Source organism: Heloderma suspectum, chromosome 1 (genome assembly GCF_057233095.1).
Source record: "Heloderma suspectum isolate Gila_16-S chromosome 1, 16-S_ref, whole genome shotgun sequence".
Classification (NCBI taxonomy): Eukaryota; Metazoa; Chordata; class Lepidosauria; order Squamata; family Helodermatidae; genus Heloderma; species Heloderma suspectum.
The window spans coordinates 206,102,605-206,128,143 of record NC_139458.1 but is presented as its reverse complement, the minus strand read 5'-3'; the positions used below and the strand labels follow the sequence as shown (position 1 = coordinate 206,128,143).

Here is a 25,539-nt window from a genome sequence, read left to right as displayed (position 1 = left end):
AACAATGCAGTGATGACTCAAAGCCAACATGGATTTGTCAAGAACAAATCCTGCCAGACAAATCTGATCTCATTTTTTTTAATCAAGTAACCACCCTTGTGGACCGTGGGAATGCTGTAGACATCATATACCTCAACTTCAGCAAAGCTTTCGACAAAGTGTCCCATGATATCCTGATGAGCAAACTAGCTCAAAGTGGGCTAGATGAAACAATGATCCGGTGGATCCACAGTTGGCTACAGAATCGGACTCAAAGAGTGCTTATCAATGGGACCTTCTCAAACTGGGGAGAGGTAACGAGTGGGATACTGCAGGGCTCAGTCCTGGGCCCAGTGCTCTTCAACATTTTTATTAATGACTTGGAGGAGGAGGTGCAGGGAATGCTGATCAAATTTGCAGGTGACACAAAATTGGGCGGGATAGCTAATACTTTGGAAGACAGAAACAAAATTCAAAGTGATCTTGATAGACTGGAGCGCTGGGCAGAAAATAACAGAATGAAATTCAATAGGGATAAATGCCAAGTTCTGCACCTAGGAAAAAGAAACCAAATGCACAGTTACAAGATGGGGGTACGTGGCTCAACCACACTACAAGCAAGAAGGATCTTGGAATTGTTGTTGATCACAAGCTGAGTATGAGCCAACAATGTGATGTGGCTGCAAAAAAGGCCAATGCTCTTTTGGGCTGCATTCATAGAAGCATAGCTTCCAAATCCCGGGAAGTTGTAGTTCCCCTCTACTCAGTACTGGTTAGGCCTCATCTGAAGTACTGTGTCCAGTTCTGGGCACCACATTTTAAGAAGGATGCAGACAAACTGGAGAGGGTTCAAAGGAGGGCAACAAAGATGATCAAGGGACTGGAAACAAAGCCCTGTGAGGAGAGGCTGAAAGAACTGGGCATATTTAGCTTTGAAAAGAGAAGACTGAGGGGAGATATGATAGCGCTCTTCAAGTACTTGAAAGGTTGTCACAGAGAAGAAGGCCAGGATCTCTTCTTGATCAACCCAGAGTGCAGGACACGGAATAATGGGCTCAAGTTACAGGAAGCCAGATTCCTCCATGGGCTGAACATCAGGAAAAATTTCCTGACTGTTAGAGCAATATGACAATGGAACCAATTCCCTAGGGAGGTGGTGGGCTCTCCCACACTGGAGGCGTTCAAGACGAGGCTGGACAGCCATCTGTTAGGGATGCTCTGACTTGGATTCCTGCATTGAGCAGGGGGTTGGACTCGATGGCCTTGTAGGCCCCTTCCAACCCTACTATTCTATGATTCTAAGCATTCATTGAAATGGATAGAACAGTGCACTCACTCACAACTATGATGGTGCTTCGTGATTTGATCATAACCTCCTCCTCATCTACCTCCCCACCTTAATCATGTGATTTAATTTGAATTACCATATTAAGGATGATGATACCTGTATTTTTACGACTGCAAGCAAAGTTATTGGGATTGCTTTCTCTCATGCATGTTCGTACACACAGTCTGGCTTTTCTGGGGAAAATAATTGAATAGTGGGAAAACTTCAAAATTTTCTTTCTCTTTAATGTACAATACATGAGTAAAGAGCTGTGCTGATTTGCCTGTTTTCACTGTTTTTAGCAGAAAAAGATGAGCTACTCCTCTTCTCCTGCACTACCAATGTCCTTTTAATCTTTAAAGTAGACAAAAACGGCAGGTAGTTGAGTTGGTCCATGAGGAAAATCACCAACCCCAAACTAACCAGGTATTGCCCTACTGTTGCTTTCCATAGAATCATAGAATAGTAGGGTTGGAAGGGGCCTATAAGACCATCGAGTCCAATGAAATTAAGCTGTACAAATAAACATGAATAGCAGATGTTCCATATGTTGAAAAGACAAAATCTACAACACACTATCCAGAGACAAATACAGTATTCTACAGTCTAATAAAAACCTTTGATTTAAGAGGGGAGCTAAAATGCTCACAAATTTACTGTGTGCCAAAGACAATGGAAGTCGTAACTTAAGGTACCTGATCTTAACTTCCACACCTTCTACAGTCTCATATGGCCTTCATACCCTCACACTTTCCTTTGGTCTTTCAGCCCCAATCCTCTTCCTCTACAGGTTGGGAGGAGATTGGGAGGGCAGTGGCCACCTAGCTGCACACTGATCCTTCGCTTTCCCTATATGCTTTTGTTTGGGTTAGGGAGAACAGCATACATGGTAATGACTGACTGTATGGTAGGGGCGGAGCAAGGTTGGTAGATGAAGGATGCAAAGAGGGATACAAGACGGGCAGATGAGCATCGATGCTGTCTGTATCATCATGTGGTAACACAAATTACTTGTCACAAGAGAAAAGAGGAGGTGAGTCTTGCATATATGTGAGGCTGTGTTTAGTGCTTATATGGCTTGGTGCCTTAATTTAACGATGTTTGGACAAGGTTAAATTGTACTAGGCATTATGGAGGGGGTGAACTCTTTTTTTTGCAACAGCCATGTGTTTCTGATAATGTGTAGTTTCACCTTGAAGTTTTGCAGTCAAAATTATGTCAGGTCCAGAAAACATACTCTTCTCTGTCTCCAAGAAAAGACCCAAATAGAGTTGTGAGCCCCCCTCAAATGGGGGTGGGGAGAGGGGAAAAATTAGGAAGAAACCTCATTTTTTCCACAAAGGACAAAAAAAGTATTGGGAGTCCGCCCTTTCCCCCTCATTCCCCCCCGCCCTGCATCTTCACATTTCTAGACTCAAGTTCAAGGACCAGTTGTGAACTGGTCCTCAGATTTATGGGTTGTCTCTTGGAAACAGAAATGCATGTAGCAGTTCTCATGGCACATTTTCACACAGATTTAGACATAGGTATGTCTTGCTTTGGATTGTATCCAAAGTTCATATACAATGAATTAGAATGAAGTGACTTAAAAATAAAATGATGGGGCTACATTTACATAACCCAGAGAATAGTGTAAAGTTATTCAGGAGGGTAGGCTTGAGTTTCTGCATTGTGGTGTACACAGCAGTGTACACAATACTGCCCCCCTCCACATGCACAGATTTATTGAAGCCTTGTGGAGCATCAGAGTTGTTATTGGCTCTGCTTCCTATAGTGTAATTTGTCATATGCTCTGTGGTGTATGTAGAGACTTTGGGAAGGAAAAGAGGCAGCAAAGGACAACCAAAATAATCGGGGGGCTGGAGCAACTCTCCTGCAAGGAAAGGTTGCAACCTTTAGGGTGGGGTGGAGAAAGTGGATAAAGAGATGTTCTTCTTCATCTCTCATAATATTAAAACCCAGGGTCATCCACTGAAGCTGAATAGTGGGAGATCTGGGACAGGCAACAGGAAGTGCTTCTTCACACAGTGCAGAGTTAAACTGTGGTGGTGGCAGCCAAACTTAGATAGCTTTAAAAGGGGATTGGATGAATTCATGGGGGGAAAAGGCTATCAGTCAATGGCTACCAGTCAGCATGGTTGTATGCTGTCTGCAGGATCAGAGACATCATGCCACTGAATGCCAGTCACTGGGGAATGAGCAGGAGAGGGTTATTGCTGGTTGAACAACCACTTCCTGGATCTGGGAACCACTCACCCACAGTGCCTCCATCTTGTCAGGATTCAGCTTCAGTGTATTGGTCCTCATCCATCCCATTACTGGGTCCAGGCAAGGGTTCAGGACCTCCTCGATGTCATTTGGTTTAGCTGTTCTGTGTGTAGTGAGAGGAATGTGAATGCATATGAGGGGTGGGGGGTAGTCAACAGCCAAACAGCTCCTTAGAGTGTGTGCAGTATCTACATTAGAGAGCACTAACAATTTTAAAAAGCATTAGTTAAATGGAAGTAACGGTGTTTGTGACGATGGCTGGAATATTTGCTGGTGTTTAAATTGCTCTGTCAATGCAGCTCTTGTACTATGCTGTATTTCGTGTTACCACAGGCAGTTACGCACTGGAAAAGGGAGCCCGATAAACTGAGCATACGGCTCTTTCTGGATGCTCTAAAAGATACTGTCCTGTGGTTAGTCCCAACAAATTAGTTCAGGAAAAGACCATTAGACATTTTTCGGATCTTTATAGGATGGAGAAAATGTACTTGCTGAGGAAAATGCGGAAGACCCGGATGCTCCCTCTACATCTGGACAAGGATCATCTGCTGGACTTCAGGGACACAGTGAAGCTGAAGGTACATAACTACACTGGCTGTTTCACTGAAGGAATCTCCTTAAATATGCCATACCCACAAATATGGATTATTCGCCATCTTGCTTGGGGAGGAAACATGATCACAGCTTTCTTGATCTCAGAGATGGCCATGTAGTACATGCTTTACTAATTTGGCAATGATATAGTCCATACTTTGCACTCAAAAGGTCCCAGGCTCAGTCCCTGTCATCTGTAGGTACAGCTGGGAAAGCCTGCAGGGCCATGTCAGTCAGTGTTGAAAGACAATACTGAGCTAGATAGACCAATGATCTGGTAGTCTAAGGCAGCTTCCTATGTTCCCAGTTTCCAGGTTTACCAATATAGTAGTGGGATTGCCATTGTCCTGACCACTTTTGTTGGCTTGTTGATTGTTAGGGAGGATATTGTGTTATTGTTTGTTGGTTTATTACGTTCACATCCTGCTCTTCCTTGGAATGCTCAGATCTCTTTCAGAGGCAATGGCCAAATCAACACCGACTTATCTTCAGCAATGCTACAGCGGTGCTCCCAGAATATTCACTGATCTCCTTAAAGGACTGGGGGAGGAGGGGAATGGGGCAGGTCTTGTAGGACTGTTTTTCAGGTGGCAGGTTGTGTTCAGCGACAGATAAAGCCTTACTTGTGTCTCTGTAGCTGAAAATGATCCACAAGACCAGGTTGTTCTTGAGACTGAACCACAAGAAATGCTTGTATGTAGAGTTACATAAAGTAAATCTAGATGTTCCTTGTGAATCCAATGAAAATGTAGGACTCCATTATTAATTGTAAATACTCTATCAGTATAAACATCAGTGTTTGTACTAATTGGCCTTTTCATTATTTTCAGTGATCCAGTTTATTATGCTCTTGGGTTGTTCCATTTTGTTTTTTCTTACGGCCTCAGAAAGTTGTCACTTGGCTTACCAATTCCTTATAAATATACTGCAAATGTTTGAAATGTCTTAGGCTGTGTATAAATAATTATTTATTTGGGGGCAAAGGAAGCAACTTCCTCACAATTACCACCACAGTATTACTCCTAATCCAGGATTGGTAGCTTAAAAACTGTACGAACATAATGTGGCAGAAAAGCCTTAACTGCAGAGATTCTCCCAGTTGCAGACACTTTCCTTAGTCCCATATGAGTCACTGAAATGGAGAAATTGACTAGACCAGATTGGAACAGCTTCTGGTCTAGTCAATTTCACTCTCAAGTGCAACTAAAAAGATAAGACAATATCCTTAAACAGGGAACATTGCAGAGACAAAGTAATCTTGCATTGTTTCCCCCTTTGTATTAAAGGACCACATAAGCACAAATGTGGAAAATCACCCACCTGTTCACATACTAAAAATTTGCTTTACAAGCAGTTTCAGAAATGGCCCGTGCAATTGACAGGTGTGAAGAAGTGTGTTACCATAACGATAGACACTGCTAAAGGTGCTTGTGACAGGGACACCATAACATACACACAAGCTTGTTTATTTTTATTTATTTATTAAATTTATTAATTGCCCATCTGGCTGGTCCCCCAGCCACTCTGGGCGATGTACAACAATAAAAACAGTTCAAAACAATAAAATTCAACATTAAAAACATCACATTTCTAAAATTACCCTAACCCACCCCAAACGCCTGCCTGAACAACCACGTTTTTAATGCATGGCAGAAGCTCATTAAAGAGGGGGCATGGCGGAGTTCCCTAGGGAGGGAGTTCCAGAGTGGGGGCCACCACAGAGAAGGCCCTCTCCCTCATCCTCACCAGCCTAGCTGTCCTGGCTGATGGGACAGAGAGAAGGCCATCCGAGGCTGATCTTGTTGAGCGGCCTATCTGGTGTTGCTGGAGGCACTCCTTGAGATAGGCTGGGCCGGAACTGTATAGGGTTTTAATGGTCACCACACTAGCTGCCACCAGCTTCAGCTTTTCCAGGCACAATTTGAAAGCACTATGAAAACCTGGAAAAATCTGTTTGACCAGCGACCACAGTGGAACAGAAAAAATGAAATGCATATAATGGGCAAAGATACCTCTACATTTTTCACCTATAATTCTCTGAAAACTTAAAATATGTCTGCAGCTTTGGAATGGCTGTAGTGAAATGTTAAAAGGGTATTTTAGTGTAATGAGGACTTAATTACTGGAATTTCTATACACTCCTGTACTAATGAATCTCAATTTGGTTAGCAAATAATCTGTGGAGAGAAGCTATTTCAAGGATGTTCGCTATCTGTCTTGTATTCTGAGAACACTTTTTGTAAAGCATACATGTATTTGGGCCTTATAGGGCCAGTCACAACCAACTAAATGGAACATGGGCTAAGGCAACCTTCCCCAACTTGGCATCGCCCAGATGTGTTGGGCTACAGCTCCCATTATCCCCAGCCAGCATGGCCATTACTGGGGCATGGTGGGAGTTGTAGTCCAACACATCTGGACGATGCCAGGTTGAGGAAGACAGGGCTAAGGTAACATTAAATGCCAGCTCATAAAATGAGCTTTTGCTTAGTTAAGAATCCTCCTTGCCATTTTAAGTCAAACCATGTGGTTCCAGTGATCAGACTGTGAGAAATTCACATTGTGAGAAGCCATAATGCCAGGAATTGTCTCCTGTTTGCATCATATCGAAGGGACACAAGCTAAATTAAGAACTAAGGCACTTTTCTGCTACATTTGGTTTTGTTTTACTGCTCTTGCCCACTCTGGGTCTCTCTCTTATTGAACCAAGGGCTGTGAATATGTAGATTATATGGACTTAGAATGATTCTTAATGTGGCTGAAGGTGGCCATGTCCAGATTCTAATGAGAATTAAAATGGAGCAATGTTAACCACAGGCACTGCTGTGCCCTAAAACTTTATGATGTGATACTTGGCAGTCCCCCCACTATTTGTTGTTTATTCGCTCAGTCGCTTCTGACTCTTCGTGACTTCATGGACCAGCCCATGCCAGAGCTTCTGGTCGGCCGTCACCACCCCCAGCTCCCCCAAGGTCGAGTTCGTCACCTCCAGAATATCATCCATCCATCTTGCCCTTGGTCGGCCCCTCTTCCTTTTGCCTTCCACTTTCCCTAGCATCAGCATCTTCTCCAGGGTATCCTGTCTTCTTCTCATTATGTGGCCAAAGTACTTCAGTTTTGCCTTTAATATCATTCCCTCAAGTGAGCAGTCTGGCTTTATTTCCTGGAGTATGGACTGGTTTGATCTTCTTGCAGTCCAAGGCACTCTCAGAATTTTCCTCCAGCACCACAGTTCAAAAGCATCTATCTTCCTTCGCTCAGCCTTCCTTATGGCCCAGCTCTTGCAGCCATAGGTTACTACAGGGAATACCATTGCTTTAACTATAAGGACCTTTGTTGTCAGTGTGATGTCTCTGCTCTTCACTATTTTATCAAGATTTGTCATTGCTGTCCTCCCAAGAAGTAAATGTCTTTTGATTTCCTGGCTGCAGTCAGCTTCTGCAGTAATCTTTGCACCTAGAAAGACAAAGTCTGTCACTGCCTCCACGTTTTCTCCCTCTATTTGCCAGTTATCAATCAAGCTGGCTGCCATAATCTTGTTTTTTTTTAGGTTTAACTGCAACCTAGCTTTTGCACTTTCTTCTTTCACCTTCATCAGAAGGTTCCTCAGCTCCTCCTCGCTTTCAGCCATCAAAGTGGTATCATCTGCATATCTGAGATTGTTAATGTTTCTTCCAGCAATTTTAACTCCAGCCTTGGCTTCATCAAGCCCAGCACGTCGCATGATGTGTTCTGCGTACAGGTTGAATAGGTAGGGTGAGAGTATACAACCCTGCCGTACTCTTTTCCCAATCTTAAACCAGTCCGTTGTTCCGTGGTCTGTTCTTACCATTGCTACTTGGTCGTTATATAGATTCCTCAGGAGGCAGACAAGATGACTTGGTATCCTCATACCACCAAGAACTTGCCACAATTTGTTATGATCCACACAGTCAAAGGCTTTAGAATAGTCAATAAAACAGAAGTAGATGTTTTTCTGAACCTCCCTGGCTTTCTCCTTTATCCAGCGGATATTGGCAATTTGGTCTCTAGTTCCTCTGCCTTTTCTAAACCCAGCTTGTATATCTGGCAATTCTTGTTCCATGAATTGCTGGAGTCTATCTTGCAAGATCGTGAGCATTACCTTACTGGCATGTGAAATAAGTGCCGCTGTTTGATAGTTTGAACATTCTTTACTGTTTCCCTTTTTTGGTATGGGGATATAAGTTGATTTTTTCCAATCTGTTGGCCATTCTTGTGTTTTCCAAATTTGCTGGCATATGGCATGCATCACCTTGACAGCATCATCTTGCAAGATTTTAAACAGTTCAGCTAGGATACCGTCATCTCCTGCTGCCTTGTTATTAGCAATGCTTCTTAAGGCCCATTCATCCTCACCCTTCAGGATGTCTGGCTCTAGCTCACTGGCCACACTGTCAAATCTATCCCCGATATTATTATCCTTCCTATACAGATCTTCCGTATATTCTTGCCACCTTTTCTTGATCTCTTCTGCTTCTATTAGGTCCTTGCCATCTTTGTTTTTGATCATACCCATTTTTGCCTGGAATTTACCTCCGATGTTTCTAGGAAGAGGTCTCTTGTCCTTCCTATTCTATTATCTTCTTCCGCTTCCGCGCATTGCTTGTTTAAAAATAATTCCTTATCTCTTCTGGCTAACCTCTGGAATTTTGCATTTAATTGGGCATATCTCCCCCTATCACTGTTGCCTTTTGCTTTCCTTCTTTCTCAGGCTACTTCCAGTGTCTCAGCAGACAGCCATCTTGCCTTCTTGGTTTTCTTTTTCTTTGGGACGTTTTTTGTTGCCGCCTCCTGAACAATGTTGCGAACTTCTGTCCATAGTTCTTCCGGGACCCTATCTGCTAAATCTAGTCCCTTCAATCTATTCTTCACCTCCACTGCATATTCATGAGGAATATTAGTGAGCTCATATCTAACTGATCTGTGGGTCTTCCCTATTCTCTTTAGTCTGATTCTGAATTGTGCAATAAGAAGTTTGTGATCTGAACTACAATCAGCTCCAGGTCTTGTTTTTACCAACTGTATAGATGTCCGCCACCTTTGGCTGCAAAGGATGTAGTCAATCTGATTTCAATGTTGACCATCTGGTGAAGTCCATGTATAAAGTCATCTCTTAGGTTGTTGGAAGAGAGTGTTTGTTATGCACAGTGAGTTGTCTTGGAAAAATTCTATCAGCCTATGTCCTGCTTGATTTTGCTGTCCCAGACCATGCTTGCCTGTAATTCCAGGTGTCGTTTGACTACCCACCTTAGCATTCCAGTCTCCTGTAATGAAAATAACATCGTTTTTTGGTGTACTATCCAGTAGGTGCTGCAGATCCTCATAGTACTGATCTACTTCTGCTTCTTCAGCATCTGTGGTTGGGGCGTATATTTGGATCACTGTGATGTTGAATGGCTTACCCTGAATTCAAATTGAGATAATTCTGTCATTTTTTGGATTGTATCCAAGCACAGCTTTAGCCACTTTATTATTAATTATGAAGGCTACTCCATTTTTTCTGTGGTCCTCTTGTCCGCATTAGTAGATCTGGTGGTCATCTGATGTGAAGTGGCCCGTTCCAGTCCATTTCAGTTCACTGACATCCAAAATGTCTATATTTAATCTTGACATCTCCCCAATAACTACATCCCATTTGCCCTGGCTCACAGATCTTACATTCCAGGTTCCTATGGTATGTTGATTTTAGAACATTGGATTCGTCGTTCACCACCAGCACCATCGGCTGCTAGCCGTCCTTTCGGCTTTGAGCTAGCTGCGTCATCACATCTGGGGCTAGTTGAACTTATCCTCTGTTCCTCCCCAGTAGCATTTTGACCATCTTCCGACCTGGGAGTCCCATCTTCCGATGGTATACCAACATATTTCTGGTTGTACTGATCCATTTAGTTTCCATGGCAAGAATACTGGGGTGGGTTGCCCTTTTCCTTCCCCAGGGATCGTATTTAGTCTGACCTCTCTGCCATGGCAATTCATTGCCATGGAAATGGCAACCCACTCCAGTATTCTTGCCAAGAAAACCCCATGGAACGTATCACAAGGCTAAAAGAGATGACGCGGAAGATGAGCCCCTCAGGTCGGAAGGTGTCCAATATACTACTGGGGAAGAGCAGAGGGTATTTCCAAGTAGCACCAGAAAGAGTGAAGCGGCTGGGCCAAAGCCGAAAGTACACTCAGCTGTGGATGTGTCTGGTGGTGAAAAGAAAATCCGATGCTGTAAAGAACAATATTGTTTAGGAACCTGGAATGTCAGATCAATGAATCAAGGTAAGCTGGAGGTGGTCAAACATGAGATGGCAAGATTGAACATCGACATCTTGGGAATCAGCAAACTAAAATGGACAGGCATGGGGGAATTTAATTCAGGTGACCATCATATCTACTACCGTGGGCAAGAATCCCTTAGAAGAAATGGAGTAGCACTCATAGTCAACAAAAGGGTGGGAAAAGCAGTACTGGGGTACAATCTTAAAAATGATAGAATGATCTCAGTACGAATCCAAGGCAAACCATTCAATATCACAGTAATTCAAGTCTATGCCCCAACCACTGATGCCGAAGAAGCTGAGGTTGATCGGTTTTATGAAGACCTACAACACCTTCTAGAACTAACACCAAAAAAAGATGTCCTTTTCATCATAGGGGATTGGAATGCTAAAGTAGGAAGTCAAGAAATCACTGGGATAACAGGCAGGCATGGCCTTGGTGTACAAAATGAAGCAGGACAAAGGCTAATAGAGTTTTGCCAAGAGAACACGCTGATCATAGCAAACACTCTTTTCCAACAGCACAAGAGGTGACTCTAGACATGTACATCACCAGATGGTCAATATCGAAATCAGATTGATTCTGTCCTTTGCAGCCAAAGATGGAGAAGCTCTATACAGTCAGTAACAACAAGACCTGGAGCTGACTATGGCTCAGATCATGAGCTTCTTGTTGCAAAATTTCAGCTTAAATTGAAGAACGTAGGGAAAACCACTAAACCATTCAGGTATGACCTAAATCATATCCCTTATGAATATACAGTGGAGGTGACGAATAGATTTAAGGGATTAGACCTGATAGACAGAGTGCCTGAGGAACTATGGACGGAGGTCCGTAACATTGTTCAGGAGGCAGCAACGAAATCCATCCCAAAGAAAAAGAAATGCAAGAAAGCCAAGTGGCTGTCTGATGAGGCTTTACAAGTAGCTGAGGAAAGAAGGGAAGCGAAAAGCAAGGGAGAAAGGGGAAGATATAACCAACTGAATGCAGAGCTCCAGAGAATAGCAAGGAGAGACAAGAAGGCCTTCTTAAATGAACAATGCAACGAAATTGAGGAAAACAACAGAATGGGAAAGACTAGAGATCTCTTCAAGAAAATTGGAGATCTCAAGGGAACGTTTTGTGCAAAGACGGGCATGATAAAGGACAAAGAAGGCAGGGACCTAACAAGCAGATGAGATTAAGAAGAGGTGGAAAGAATACACAGAAGAACTATACAGGAAAGATCTGAATGTCCCTGATAGCCATGATAGTGTGGTCACTGAACTTGAGCCGGACATCCTCGAGAGTGAAGTCAAGTGGGCCTTAGGAAGCATTAGTAACAACAAAGCTAGCGGAGATGACAGTATTCCAGCTGAGCTATTTAAAGTCCCAAAAGATGATGCTGTTAAAGTGCTGCATTCAATATGCCAACAAATTTGGAACACTCAACAGTGGCCACAAGACTGGAAAAGGTCAGTTTACATTCCAATTCCAAAGAAGGGCAATGCCAAAGAGTGGTCAAACTACCGCACAATTGCGCTCATTTCACATGCCAGCAAGGTGATGCTCAAAATCCTACAAGCTAGGCTTCAGCAGTATACGAACCGAGAACTACCGGAAGTACAAGCTGGGTTTCGAAGAGGCAGAGGAACTAGAGATCAAATCGCCAACATTCGCTGGATCATGGAGAAAGCAAGAGAATTCCAGAAAAACGTCTATTTCTGCTTTATTGACTATGCTAAAGCCTTTGATTGTGTGGATCACAACAAACTGTGGCAAACTCTTAAAGTGATGGGAGTACCAGACCACCTTACCTGTCTCCTGAGAAACCTGTTGGAGTGTCAGGAAGCAACAGTAAGAACCGGACATGGAACAACCAAGTGGTTCAAAATTTGGAAAGTACGACAAGGCTGCATATTGTCACCCTGCTTATTTAACTTATATGCAGAGTACATAATGAGAAACGCCGGGTTGGATGAATCAGAGGTCGGAATTAAGATTGCCGGGAGAATTATCAACAACCTCCGATATGCAGACAATACCACCCTAATGGCAGAAAGCGAAGAGAATCTAAAGAGCCTCTTGTTGAGGGTGAAAGAGGAGAGTGCAACAGCTGGTTTGAAATTCAACATTAAAAAAACGAAGATCATGGCATCTGGCCCCATCACTTCCTGGCATATAGAAGGGGAAGAAATGGAAGCAGTGACAGATTTTACTTTCTTGGGCTCCAAGATCACCGCAGATGGTGACTGTAGCCATGAAATTAAAAGATGCTTGCTCCTTGGGAGGAAAGCTATGGCAAACCTAGACAGCATAGTAAGAAGCAGAGACATCACCTTGCCGACAAAGGTCCGTCTAATCAAAGCTATGGTTTTCCCAGTAGTAATGTATGGCTGTGAGAGCTGGACTATAAGGAAGGCTGAGCGCCGAAGAATTGATGCTTTTGAACTGTGGTGCTGGAGAAGACTCTTATGAGTCCCCTGGACTGCAAGGAGGTCAAATCAGTCAATCCTAAAGGAAATCAACCCTGAGTGCTCATTGGAAGGACAGATACTGAAGCTGAAGCTCAAATATTTTGGCCACCTAATGCGAAGAGAAAACTCTGGAAAAGACCCTGATGCTGGGAAAGACTGAAGGCAAAAGGAGAAGGGGACGGCAGAGGATGAGATGGCTAGATAGCATCACCGATGCAATGAATATGAACGTGAGCATGCTCCGGGAGAGAGCGCAGGACAGGAAGGCCTGGTGTGCTATGGTCCATGGGGTCACGAAGAGTCAGACACGACTGAACGACTGAACAACAACGACTCTGCCATGACCTTCCCGTCTTGAGTGGCCCTTCACCGTTTAGCTCATGGCGTCATTGAGGTGCTCAAGCTCCAGCACCACGACAAGGTAACGATCTCCTTTGCTGGAGCCCCCCACTATAGAGGCCCAACATAGGAACATACTTTAGAAGGTTCCATTGAATGCTAGAAAGAAAGTAACAAAATGGAAAGCTTTACTTATTTGACCATAGTCCTGGGATAAGGCTCAAATAAGCTAGACTACTACTAGTAGTAGCTGTACTATTAGAGAGGGAAAGACTTTCCCTTGCTAGTTCTGGTAACTGAACCTAAAAACTACCATTTGGGTAGAAAATAAACATCTTTGGTTTCAGAGATGTTAATTACTTCTGTTGATCTGAAGCACATTTACTTAGAATTAAGTCCTAATGTTATCTATTAAGTTTGCTGTTATGCGCATAGGATTCCAACCATAGTGTGTTTATGATTCCAGCCTCAGTGTTCTAAGCACAAAAAGATACATGAATAAAAGCAGTTCTGTAAATTAATGTAGTTGCTTTGCTGATTTTTCTAATCTAATAAAGCACTTTTTCTTCTAATAAAGCCCTTTTTACGATTTCAGAAACCTCGCTGATTCATCCATTCCTTCTAACCCTGGTTAATTAGCATTGTCAACCTTTCTCTCCCCAACCAGAAGAGACGTCTGATGGGGTCAGTAAATCTGTCCATCGTGTTTTTGCTTCTATGATGGGAGAGAATGAGGAGGAGGAGGAGGAGGAAGATGAAGATGAAGAGATCTCTGAACAACCTACCGCAGGAGATGTGTTTGCACTGGAGATGGTCCTGAATAGAGAAACTAAGAAAATGATGAAGGTGAATATTTTAAGAGTTTAAAACCTCCAGTGCCCTTTGCTGTGGCTAAAAGACAATAAAGAAATATGCCCTTGCAGCACCGTACTGAGGAAGCAACACCAACCCAACAAGAGACATGCATGCATGTTGCAGATATTGATGTGCATCTGGACATGTATCCCAATGCCAATTTCATCCCCATTGAATTGGTTGGGTGTAATTTCTGAAGGGGATTCTTGGCCCTCTCTTGAACCACTAGTTGTTGCACATAACTAGAGCTTGGTTGAGACTCCAGTATCTAACATTAGTTTCCCACTGGAGATGTTCTATGATGTTTCCTAATGTCTTCTGAGCTTGATTTGTTCATGTTTTAAGAAGTTACTGCTTGATTCCATAATTCCATGAGGAAGTCTGATTTAAAGGGGTTCCCCCCCCCAACAGTTTATGGATCACTGACCATGCGGGTTGCTCAGACTAAAACATAATGGAAGGGGCAACAAATACCCTCAGTTCAAGTGTCATTGTTACTAAGAAAAAAATGCGTATCTCGTTGGAAGCGGTTAATGCAGCTTGAATTTGAGTTTAAATTAACCCTACTGAAACAAACTGATGTTCATCTATTTAATAGGAAAAACGACCCCGAAGCAAACTGCCTCGTGCCTTGAGAGGCCTCATGGGTGAAGCTAATATTAGGTTTGCTCGAGGTGAACATGAAGAAGCTATTCTGATGTGCATGGAAATCATCAGGCAAGGTATCTATTGGTGTGTGTGGTGGGGGGGGGGGTGAATGAGATTTTGAATTGGCAACAGAAATTGTATTGGAACATCCTTGCTTGTATATGATGGGCCCACTATAGCTTTGACTTTGTGACAGCTGCTGCATCTGCTTCACCTAATTCCATTGGCTGGGTCTAAGGAGCTCCTTAGCTGGGGCCTTCACACTTATTTTCTAAGCACAGCTTCTCCTTCTTCATTGGAGGCCTTTCCCCCAATTTCCCAGAGATCGCCTTTAGAGGGGATGTGGCTTAAAAGCTTTTGGCTGTATCCAACATTAGTGTAACTTAAGTTCCATTAATCTCAATGGGTCTACTCTAAGTAACAGTGGTAAACAGGATATAACCCATTGTTGTATGTTTCCTACACAGCTCTTTGGGTTTTGGTCACTGTTCTTACACAGATTTCTTCCTTTCTTATGTTGGCCCTTCATTACAGGATGAGAAACGGGAGTTGGCCTGGCTGTTCTTATCTTATTATAATGTCCCAGTTAGCAGGCATGCCTTGTGAGTGACTTATTGAAAAAAATATTTTTATCCAACCTTTCAGCCAAATGACTTTCAGGCAGCTTAATAATTATTTAAAACAATGTTATTGTAACAACAAATCCACAGCAGACAAATCATGTAAACTAAAACATGGGGAAAGGCAGCATGAAACAGCAAATCCAAATGCTGCTATGAGAGTGGGCACATAAAAACTTTTCATCTGTTGCAAAAAAAGATGATGAAGTAGACCAGGGGTGTAGAACCTCAGACCCGGGGTCCAAATGTGGCCTGCCTGGGGTCCCAATTTGGTTCTCTGGAGCTCTCCAATGGCCCCACCCCCTTTCCCCTGACTTCCAATTGTTTCGTGGTTCCTTGGCTTTTGTGCAGTTTTTTCCCCCACTCCCTATTTTCTCTCCTGAGGCTCAGTTTCTGGCAGTATAGCTCTAAGCTACAGTATGCTGGTATTTCTAGTATTCTGGCCTTGCCCTCTTTGGCCTTCGGTCCCACCTATGCAGCCCTCAAGAGCTTTTCAGAAATGAAATTTGGTCCTCAGGCTGAAAGAGCTTCTGTACCCCTGATGTAGGCAAACAGATCTGTACCCCAGCCCTTGTTGCTTCCCACCTCCTCTCTCAAGATTGGGACATCTTGAGCAGGACCTCAGCTCTGAAGATGTTAACAACCAGGCAGGTTCATGGGGGAGCAAGCACTCCTTCTCATACCTTCAGGGTTGCATACCATTTTAGGGCTTCATAAGTCAAAGCCAGCACTTTGGATTGCATTTGGAAACAAGCTGGTAGTCAATGGATCTTTATGCACTGGCAAAATAAAGGTCTTCTTCTATGTGCTAAAGTATCAACAAGTTGGTTAAAATGCTAACACATGTTTGCTTTTCTCTTGAGTAGCTCCTCTTGCATACGAGCCATTCTCAACTCTTGCCATGATCTATGAAGACCAAGGAGATATGGAGAAGTCTTTACAGTTTGAACTGATCGCTGCTCACTTAAACCCCAGTGACACCGAGGAGTGGGTTAGGTTAGCTGAAATGTCCCTTGAGCAGGACAATATTAAACAGGCCATCTTCTGCTACGCAAAAGGTAATCTAATCCATTTAGCATAGTTTAATAAATGAAATGAAATAGCATTTGCTTATCCATTATCGATTGTTTTGCATCAAGGACCACTATGCAGTTTTTATTTCTTGCTATCATTTTGCTGCTAGCAGTGTCGTTACTTGATTTCATTGGTCCAGTTCAGATGATTGTATCTCAGCTTAATACATTGACATATGCAGAAGTGTTTTGCCTGCAGTGCAGTCCTTCTGCTTCTCCTTTTGCAGCATGCCTTGATAAGCCAGGAAGTCTATAATTAAGAGGGAAGCTTTGGTTACCAGCTTCAGGATAACTTAGGATCTTATTAACCCAATTTAAGAACTTGGCTTGCACTAAAGCTGTAACTATAATTTCTTGATTCAGATGAAGTGGGAAACTATGATTAATTAGAGACATCTTAGTTTATTGAGGCATGCCATGAAGAAAGGAGCACAGGAGCTGCATGCATGGGGGAAAGCCTTTTTCATATCTTGGCTTATTAAGGCAAGATATGATCATCTGAATGTGGCCACTGTATGTTTATATACAGTCGATTTTAAAGAGTTGTCTTGCTAATACATAACAGGCTTATCATGTCCACCTCTTGGTGTTGGGAATGACATGATAAAATGACTTATGGGAATTGATCCATGATAGCTTCAACAAGCTGCTGATAACTACATGATAGTATGAAAAACATAATATATAGATTTGACCTTATTCTAGTAAGCCAGTGCCAGCATCCTACTATAAACTTTTATCACCACATTCTATAAATGAATTTCAACTTGTGAAAGATTATTATAGTGATGTAAAGACATGCAACAGTGGAGGAAAATATGACCTGACTTAATATGCATTGGAGCATATGAATTGCTTTGTTGGATCAGACCAATCTATCTATCTGGTCCAGCATTCTGTTTCCAGTGGAGACCAGCCAAGTACCTCTCTGAACTCACAAACAGGTCATGAAGGTAAAGGCCTTCCCCTGTTCTTGTCCCCAGCTTTTCATACTCAAACGTATATTGCTTCTGAAAATTAGTGTTCCACTTCTATGTTGTGAGAGCAATTTTCTCAGGGTCCAAATACCTGATTTTGTCCAGTTTTTCTTTGCCAGGGTAAGGTCTTGGCAGAATTCAAGCAGTTTTCCTGTTGTTGTTAAGATTAATATTATTTATAATATTATTATTAATTATTATAATTAACATTAATTATTGTTGTTCAGTCGTTAAGTCATGTCCGACTGTTCGTGACCCCATGGACCATAGCACGCCAGGCCTTCCTGTCCTCCGCTCTCTCCCAGAGTGTGCTCAAGTTCATATTCATTGTATCGTTGATGCTATCTAGCCATCTCATCCTCTGTCGTCCCCTTCTCCTTTTGCCTTCCATCTTTGCCAGCATCAGGGTCTTTTCCAGGGAGTTTTCTCTTCGCGTTAGGTGGCCAAAATATTTGAGCTTCAGCTTTAGTATCTGTCCTTCCAATGAGCAGTCAGGGTTGATTTCCTTTAGGATGGACTGATTTGACCTCCTTGCAGTCCAGGGCACTCGTAAGAGTCTTCTCCAGCACCACAGTTCGAAAGCATCGATTCTTCGGCGCTCAGCCTTCCTTACTCTGCATATAAGTTAAATAAGCAGGGCGACAATATACAGCCTTGTCGTACTCCTTTCCCAATTTGGAACCAATCGGTTGTTCCATGTCCGGTTCTTACAGTTGCTTCTTGACCCTCGTACAGGTTTCTCAGGAGACAGGTAAGGTGGTCTGGTACTCCCATCTCTTTAAGAATTTGCCACAGTTTGTTGTGATCCACACAATCAAAGGCTTTAGCTTAGTTAATGAAGCAGAAATAGACGTTTTTCTGGAATTCTCTTGCTTTCTGCATGATCCAGCGAATGTTGGCGATTTGATCTCTAGTTCCTCTGCCTCTTCGAAACCCAGCTTGTACTTCCGGTAGTTCTCAGTTCACATGCTGCTGAAGCCTAGCTTGTAGGATTTTGAGCATCACCTTGCTGGCATGTGAAATGAGCGCAATTGTGCGGTAGTTTGACCACTCTTTGGCATTGCCCTTCTTTGGAATTGGAATGTAAACTGACCTTTTCCAGTCTTGTGGCCACTGTTGAGTGTTCCAAATTTGTTGGCATATTGAGTGCAGCACTTTAACAGCATCATCTTTTAGGATTTTAAATAGCTCAGCTGGAATACTGTCATCTCCGCTAGCTTTGTTGTTAGGAATGCTTCCTAAGGCCCACTTGACTTCACTCTCGAGGATGTCCGGCTCAAGTTCAGTGACCGCACTATCATGGCTATCAGAGACATTCAGATCTTTCCTGTATAGTTCTTCTGTGTATTCTTTCCACTTCTTCTTAATCTCATCTGCTTCTGTGAGGTCCCTGCCTTCTTTGTCCTTTATCATGCCCGTCTTTGCACAAAACATTCCCTTGGGATCTCCGATTTTCTTGAGGAGATCTCTAGTCTTTCCCATTCTGTTGTTTTCCTCGATTTCGTTGCATTGTTCATTTAAGAAGGCCTTCTTGTCTCTCCTTGCTATTCTCTGGAGCTCTGCATTCAGTTGGTTATATCTTCCCCTTTCTCCCTTGCTTTTCGCTTCCCTTCTTTCCTCAGCTACTTGTAAAGCCTCATCAGACAGCCACTTGGCTTTCTTGCATTTCTTTTTCTTTGGGATGGATTGAGTTGCTGCCTCCTGAACAGTGTTATGGACCTCCGTCCATAGTTCCTCAGGCACTCTGTCTATCAGGTCTAATCCCTTAAATCTATTCCTCACCTCCACTGTATATTCATAAGGGATATGATTTAGGTCATACCTGAATGGTTTAGTGGTTTTCCCTATGTTCTTCAATTTAAGCTGAAATTTTGCAATAAGAAGCTCATGATCTGAGCCACAGTCAGCTCCAGGTCTTGTTTTTACTGACTGTATAGAGCTTCTCCATCTTTGGCTGCAAAATACATAATCCATCTGATTTCGATATTGACCATCTATTGATGTCCATGTGTTGAGTCGCCTCTTGTGCTGTTGGAAAAGAGTGTTTGCTATGATCAGCATGTTCCCTTGGCAAAACTCTATTAGCCTTTGTCCTGCTTCATTTTGTACACCAAGGCCATGCTTGCCTGTTATCCTGGTTATGTCTTGACTTCCTACTTTAGCATTCCAGTCCCCTACGATGAAGAGGACATCTTTTTTTGGTGTTAGTTCTAGAAGGTGTTGTAGGTCTTCATAGAACCGATCAACCTCAGCTTCTTCGGCATCAGTGGTTGGGGCATAGACTTGAATTACTGTGATGTTGAATGGTTTGCTTTGGATTCGTACTGAGATCATTCTGTCGTTTTTGAGATTGTACCCCAGTACTGCTTTTCCCACCCTTTTGTTGACTATGAGTGCTACTGCATTTCTTCTAAGGGATTCTTGCCCACAGTAGTAGATATGATGGTCACCTGAATTAAATTCGCCCATGCCTGTCCATTTTAGTTTGCTGATTCCCAAGATGTCGATGTTCAGTCTTGCCATCTCATGTTTGACCACCTCCAGCTTACCTTGAGTCACTGATCTTACGTTCCAGGTTCCTAAACAATATTGTTCTTTACAGCATTGGACTCTCTTTTCACCACCAGACACATCCACAGCTGAGTGTCTTTTTGGCTTTGGCCCAGCCGCTTCACTCTGGCGCTACTTGGAAATTCCCTCTGCTCTTCCCCAGTAGTATATCGGACACCTTCCGACCTGAGGGGCTCATCTTCCGGCATCATCTCTTTTAGCCTTGTGATACGTTCCATGGGGTTTTCTTGGCAAGAATACTGGAGTGGATTGCCATTTCCTTCTCCAGTGGACCACATTTTGTCAGAACTCTCCGCCATGACCTGTCTGTCTTGGGTGGCCCTGCACGGCATAGCTTATGGCTTCACTGAGTTAGGCAAGCCCCTTTGCCACGACAAGGCAGTGATTCATGAAGGGGATATTAATTATTATGTTTCACAAATATTACAATCCCTCTTCTATTTTTATAGCTCTGAAGTATGATCCCACTAATGTGCGTTACTTATGGGAGAGGTCGAGTCTCTACGAACAGTTGGGGGAACATAAACTGGCAATGGATGGCTACCGGCGCATCTTAAATCTTCTGACCCCTTTTGATGGTGATCGCTTTATGCACTTGGCTAGAGATATGGCAAAGTAAGTATTGAGCGGAACACTTGCAACATGCTAAGCTGAAATGTAGCAGCACCTCCACCATTCCAACATGTGTGCGTTTTTCTCACTACCAGTGTTGCATCAGGTACAATACAGAACACAATAATAGCATGCTGCCCATGTTTAAATGGTTTGGAAGAAATAGAATGACAGCCACTGTGCCAGTGCAGTGGGAGAAAACGTGTGACTTTGGTGTTACAGTGGCATTAGATTGGCAGTGGAGGCAAAAAGTGTGGCATCAATGAATGGGACTGAGATAAGAACATAAGAGCCATGATAGTCTAGCATTCTGTCCCCACAATGGCCAACCAGATACCTTATGGCAGGGGTGGGGAACTGCGACTCACAGACTGGATGTAGCCTCCGAGGTTTTCCATTTGGCCTGCAAGCTTCTCTTGCTGTCGTCTCCAGTCACTAATCAGAGATAAGAAGGCATTTAAATGCAATTAACCTTTCAGTGTTCTGCAAAGAATCCAGCTGTTGCAAAGATTTTGGAGGCAGAAGATCTAGGAAGCTCACAACCAGAATATGAGTGCAGCAGCATCCTTCCTCTTGGGTTTCCCAGCAATGTACTGAGAGCCATACTGCCTATTACAGGAGGTAATATATAGTTACCATTACTAGTAACCATTGTTAGCCTTGGAAGGAACATGCTGGAAGTAATAGAGGCAGAATGGAGGTGAAGGGGGAAAGGTAATATTTGAAAGTGGAGGAATGAAAAGGGAGTGCAGGGGTTACAGGCAGAACAGAATTAGTTTTTTTATTTACTACATTTGTATCTTACCTTTCTTGCATCATGGAACTCAAGCCAGCTTAGTTAGGAGTCCCAGGTGGTCTCCCAGCCAGGCACTGTCCAGACCCGGACCTGCTTAGCTTCAGCACTGAGGCTGCATGACATGGCTTCGCACCATGCCCTGATCCTATAGGTCAGGAAACATTTTGCAGGAATGGGATTTCAGAGGGCATGTAAGGGAGATGGCTGAGAACAGAAGGCTATTCCAATAAAAGAAGAAGACAGTATTGCTGAAATCATAACACTTGATGAGTATTGACTGAAATAGGTGAAATCCAAGAAACTGATGTTAGTGGAGACGTTTTCAAACTCCAAGACAATGGTTTCATTGGGACGCAATGTTAAACTATGGTTTAGCGAGGCATAAGTGACCCTAACCTCCCCTTTGCCTCTCACGCTCTCCCCTCCATTCTCCTCTTCCAGTATGGGTGCGAGGAGGAGTTCAGAATCATTCACTTCCACTTTTGATTGATTACAGTTTGCCATGTTGTCCAAACGCATCAAACTGTAGTTAATCTTAACTGTGGTTAGTTTCAGGAAAGCCAGCTTCAAAATATGGCTTATGAATCTGGCTAGTTTAAAGTAAACATAGTTAGGATTAACCACCGTTCCAAGTTCAGACAACATGGCAGGCTGTGGTTCATCAGAAGCTGAAGCAAAGCTTCCAAACGCCTCCTCCCAGCTCAGTGGGAGGCAGATGGTAGGTACGTGAACCTACGGTGATGCTGGGTTCATTCACGTACAGCTAAACTTTGGCTTTGTGTGAAGTCCAAATGCAGCCTGTATATTACAAAGTGGAGAGTGACACCCTGCATCCATGTTTAGTCACACACAAGCAACATGACCTACTCGTCCTTCACATTAACACGCGATAGATGTCCCTCATTTGGGGAATTTTGTTTTACTGCTTTTCCAGGGACCTCTGTGGTGTTTTATACCTTTTCTGTAATGTTGAAAATGGGTTACCTGTATTAACTATTGTCCCATTACTGCCCTGTTTCCACAGGAGTTACTATGAAGCCAACGATATCGCTGCTGCTATTGAGATAATGGAAGAAGCCTTTAGTAAACACCAGAGTCTTGTATCCATGGAAGATGTTAATATCGCTGCAGAGCTGTACATTTCTAACAAGCAGTATGATAAAGCATTGGCAGTAAGCATATCAATGTCCATTTTAGACACATTAGGGAAAAGCAGCGTTGACCCTGTTTGTTGAAAATGCATAAATCTACATTTCCTATCCGAGATCCTTAGGAGCAAGAAGTTAAACAATTAATATACGTCCAAATAAAACCTATTTGCCATTGAAACCGCACCTCCAATACTGGCTTGACAGTTGACACTAAAAATAGGCTAAAATCAGCCCTTCTCTACCTTGGATCCCCAGGTGCTAGTGGATTACGACTCCCATCCTCAGCCATTGGCCCAGCTGGCTGGGGATGATGGGCTTTGTAATCTGACAACATCTGGAAACCCAAGGCTGGGCTGAATAAACAGCGTTTACCATGATTGCAGATTATTCTTGAGCTTTAACAATTTTCTGGGTTGAGAGAGTGGCACCAACTGTGCAATTGCCAGGAGAGCTTCTCTCTGTGCCCTTGCTGTGAGAACCTCTGGCAGTTAGTACTGGTCATAAAGCATTCTTGGCTGAACTTCAGAAAGGTTGCTGTACTTTTAGGTATATGAGCCTGAGCAGTCATCTAAGAGCCAAATGGAACGTTTCAGTGAACATGTGGGGCAGTCTCCACGTGACGATGTTGCTACTAGAATCTTGGGGAGGGGAAGGAGTGATGGGTTTGCATAAGGCTAACCTTTGCCTTGATATGTGGCACTGAACTCTGAGTTGGTACAGTCCTATAAACAGGTCTGCACCATTTGCCCTCTTGAATAGTTAAAGTACCTCAGTTTTAGCTAAAATTATTTTAGTGTACTCTTACATGAGGCTAGTTTCATTATCATGTTAAGAACTGTTTCTATTTTTAGGTTATTACAGATTTTTCAGGAATTGTACTTGAAAAAAAAGATTCAGAAAGAGATTCTTCTGCAGAGAATAAAGGTATTAGAGCTATTGAGTTCATTGCATTAAGCTTTCCCTGTACATGGTGCATAATCTTCTGAAGTATTCAGGTCTTCTGGCGCTACTTAAAGATATGTTATTAAATCCTCCTTGGCATTGTGTCTCTTCATATTTGCCTTATTTTTTCAAAAACAGTTTTGCCCTTGAAAAAATGGAGAGACATGGCAACACATTTGCATGCTGGTACGTGATGTAAGAGACCAATTAAGGAGCTAAAATACTAAAGATATTCTGGCTGCTGTTCACCTCTGCTGCATAAAACAATATGCGTGGGGGGGGGCGGTATTTTAATTTCAAGCCTAATTATGCTTAGGTTCTGTGTGGATTGTTAATCACCCCAGCCACTCACCTTCGCCGGGTTCAGACATCACGACAAGCTGCTCCCGGCAAGGGTTATTAGGTCAATTGGGCAGCACACATGGGGTGGTTAACAACCACTGTGGCTTATTCACCACCCTCGTGGCTTATTCACCACCCTTGTGTCATGTGAACCGCCCCATTGTATAGAACACTGGCTGCAGGAAAGGAATTGTGTTTTCTTCGTGAACTGTATCTGAAGTGCCTTCCATGACTTTATTCGGCAACCCTTCTGGTATTCAGTACCCTTCAGTTTCTAGTGCTTTCCTAGAATGGACTCTGTCTTTGCAAAACAGGCGTAACAGTTTCACAGTTCATATAAGACCTGATCTGTGTGCAAAAGCACTTCTTGTTTTGGGTGGGGAAACAGCAGTCCCAGCAGCATCAGCATCACTGGCGGAGAAGTGAAAGCCTCTCCAACTCCTCCCCCCCGCCCTCATGTCTCGACTGAGAATACTGTCCTGGCATTGCTAACAGCAGTGCAGGACAGCAGTCTTTTCCCCACCAACCAACTGGGCAGCAGGGAAAAGTGAGTGAGGCTCCCCGGTTTCATGGGCAGTACCAGAAGCAGCTGAGAGTTGCATGTGGCAGTCGGTTGCCCACCCATGCTCTGGAGGGGTCATTGGGGTGCAGGCTTTCAACTGTATCCAGTGATTTGTACTGTTCCTCACCCACCCACCCATCCTCCATCAATTTTTTTAACTAGATACTACCCTCTGTCATACATTCCGGGAGTACAATCATAGAATGGATATTGATATTAGTGTGTCATGTTAGGTTTTCTGGCACTCTGCTTTTATACCCATCTGGCTAGGAGTTTTTTCCAGCTTGATTTGCTTTGTATTAATAAAAGTCGCAGTGCTGTGGCTGGCCAGAAAAAAGCTACTGAACAAAGGAAGCAGCAGAATTAGTAATTCTGGGTTTGCGGAAGAACCTTCATAATCTCTCTCTCTCTCTCTCTCTCTTTTCCTGCTCTCCCCTGCCCCAAATAAAAGAGGCAACGGAAATGCAGGAGGATCAAGAAGCAGCAACTGATCAGCAAGATCTTGTGCCTGAAACCAGTTCTCTGTGTGAGCAAGTTATTTTCTCAAAAGTAGTTTTATCTCTGCAGTCTAAGTTTCTTGCCAGGAAGCAGAAGATAAATACCTGGGGGGTAAAAGTGATAGTGATGAAGTATAGCTGTTATAAAAGAATATGAAAATGTGCCCTGCAAAAACCCCATGTTTAGCCACAAAATGTAAGCTCTCTCTGTCATCTGATGTATAGGTGTTTGTTTTTAAAGCCCATAATCTAGATCTCCTCTTTAACATTTTCAAGTTCTCTGTTCTTTCAAGTCTCAGATTATTTTAACTGGGGAAAGTCAAACCTCTCCACCACGTAGTTGAGTCTCAAGAGGTTCCCCCACCCCCCGCCTCAGTTATAAGTGGTATGTTTGATTTTGTCTTCTTATTAAACATTTTTGTGGTGTTTCTCCTCCTGGTGTTAATTTTTACATGGAGAGACAAAAAAGTGATACCCATAAAATTAGGGTGGGGAACCTTTTTCCTGTCAAGGTCAGCATGAGCCTAGTAAAAACGATTTGGACTGTGTTCCAGCAATGGGTGTGGCCAGAGCCAAATGTGGGTGGAGTCACCATCCAAAGTGGGCTGGATGTGCAAAGCGAGCCAAGGTCCACATGTGTCC

The 25,539-nt window shown here is 43.2% G+C and overlaps 1 protein-coding gene across 2 annotated transcripts in view; it reads left to right on the top strand.

Annotated features, from left to right (window-relative positions):
* The window catches only part of GTF3C3 (general transcription factor IIIC subunit 3), a 45,086-nt gene that overhangs the window by 2,803 nt on the left and 16,744 nt on the right, over positions 1 to 25,539 (top strand). Inside the window, exons 2-10 of one of the 2 annotated variants that reach the window (XM_084816699.1) lie at positions 4,047 to 4,152; positions 13,919 to 14,097; positions 14,705 to 14,828; positions 16,241 to 16,432; positions 20,445 to 20,610; positions 22,428 to 22,575; positions 23,406 to 23,478; positions 23,635 to 23,682; positions 24,852 to 24,926. In XM_084816699.1, the coding sequence (XP_084672825.1) occupies positions 4,047 to 4,152; positions 13,919 to 14,097; positions 14,705 to 14,828; positions 16,241 to 16,432; positions 20,445 to 20,610; positions 22,428 to 22,575; positions 23,406 to 23,478; positions 23,635 to 23,682; positions 24,852 to 24,926 (1,111 nt within the window). The remainder of the gene's footprint in view (positions 1 to 4,046; positions 4,153 to 13,918; positions 14,098 to 14,704; positions 14,829 to 16,240; positions 16,433 to 20,444; positions 20,611 to 22,427; positions 22,576 to 23,405; positions 23,479 to 23,634; positions 23,683 to 24,851; positions 24,927 to 25,539) is intronic. The other variant, XM_084816706.1, reaches the window with a different exon arrangement.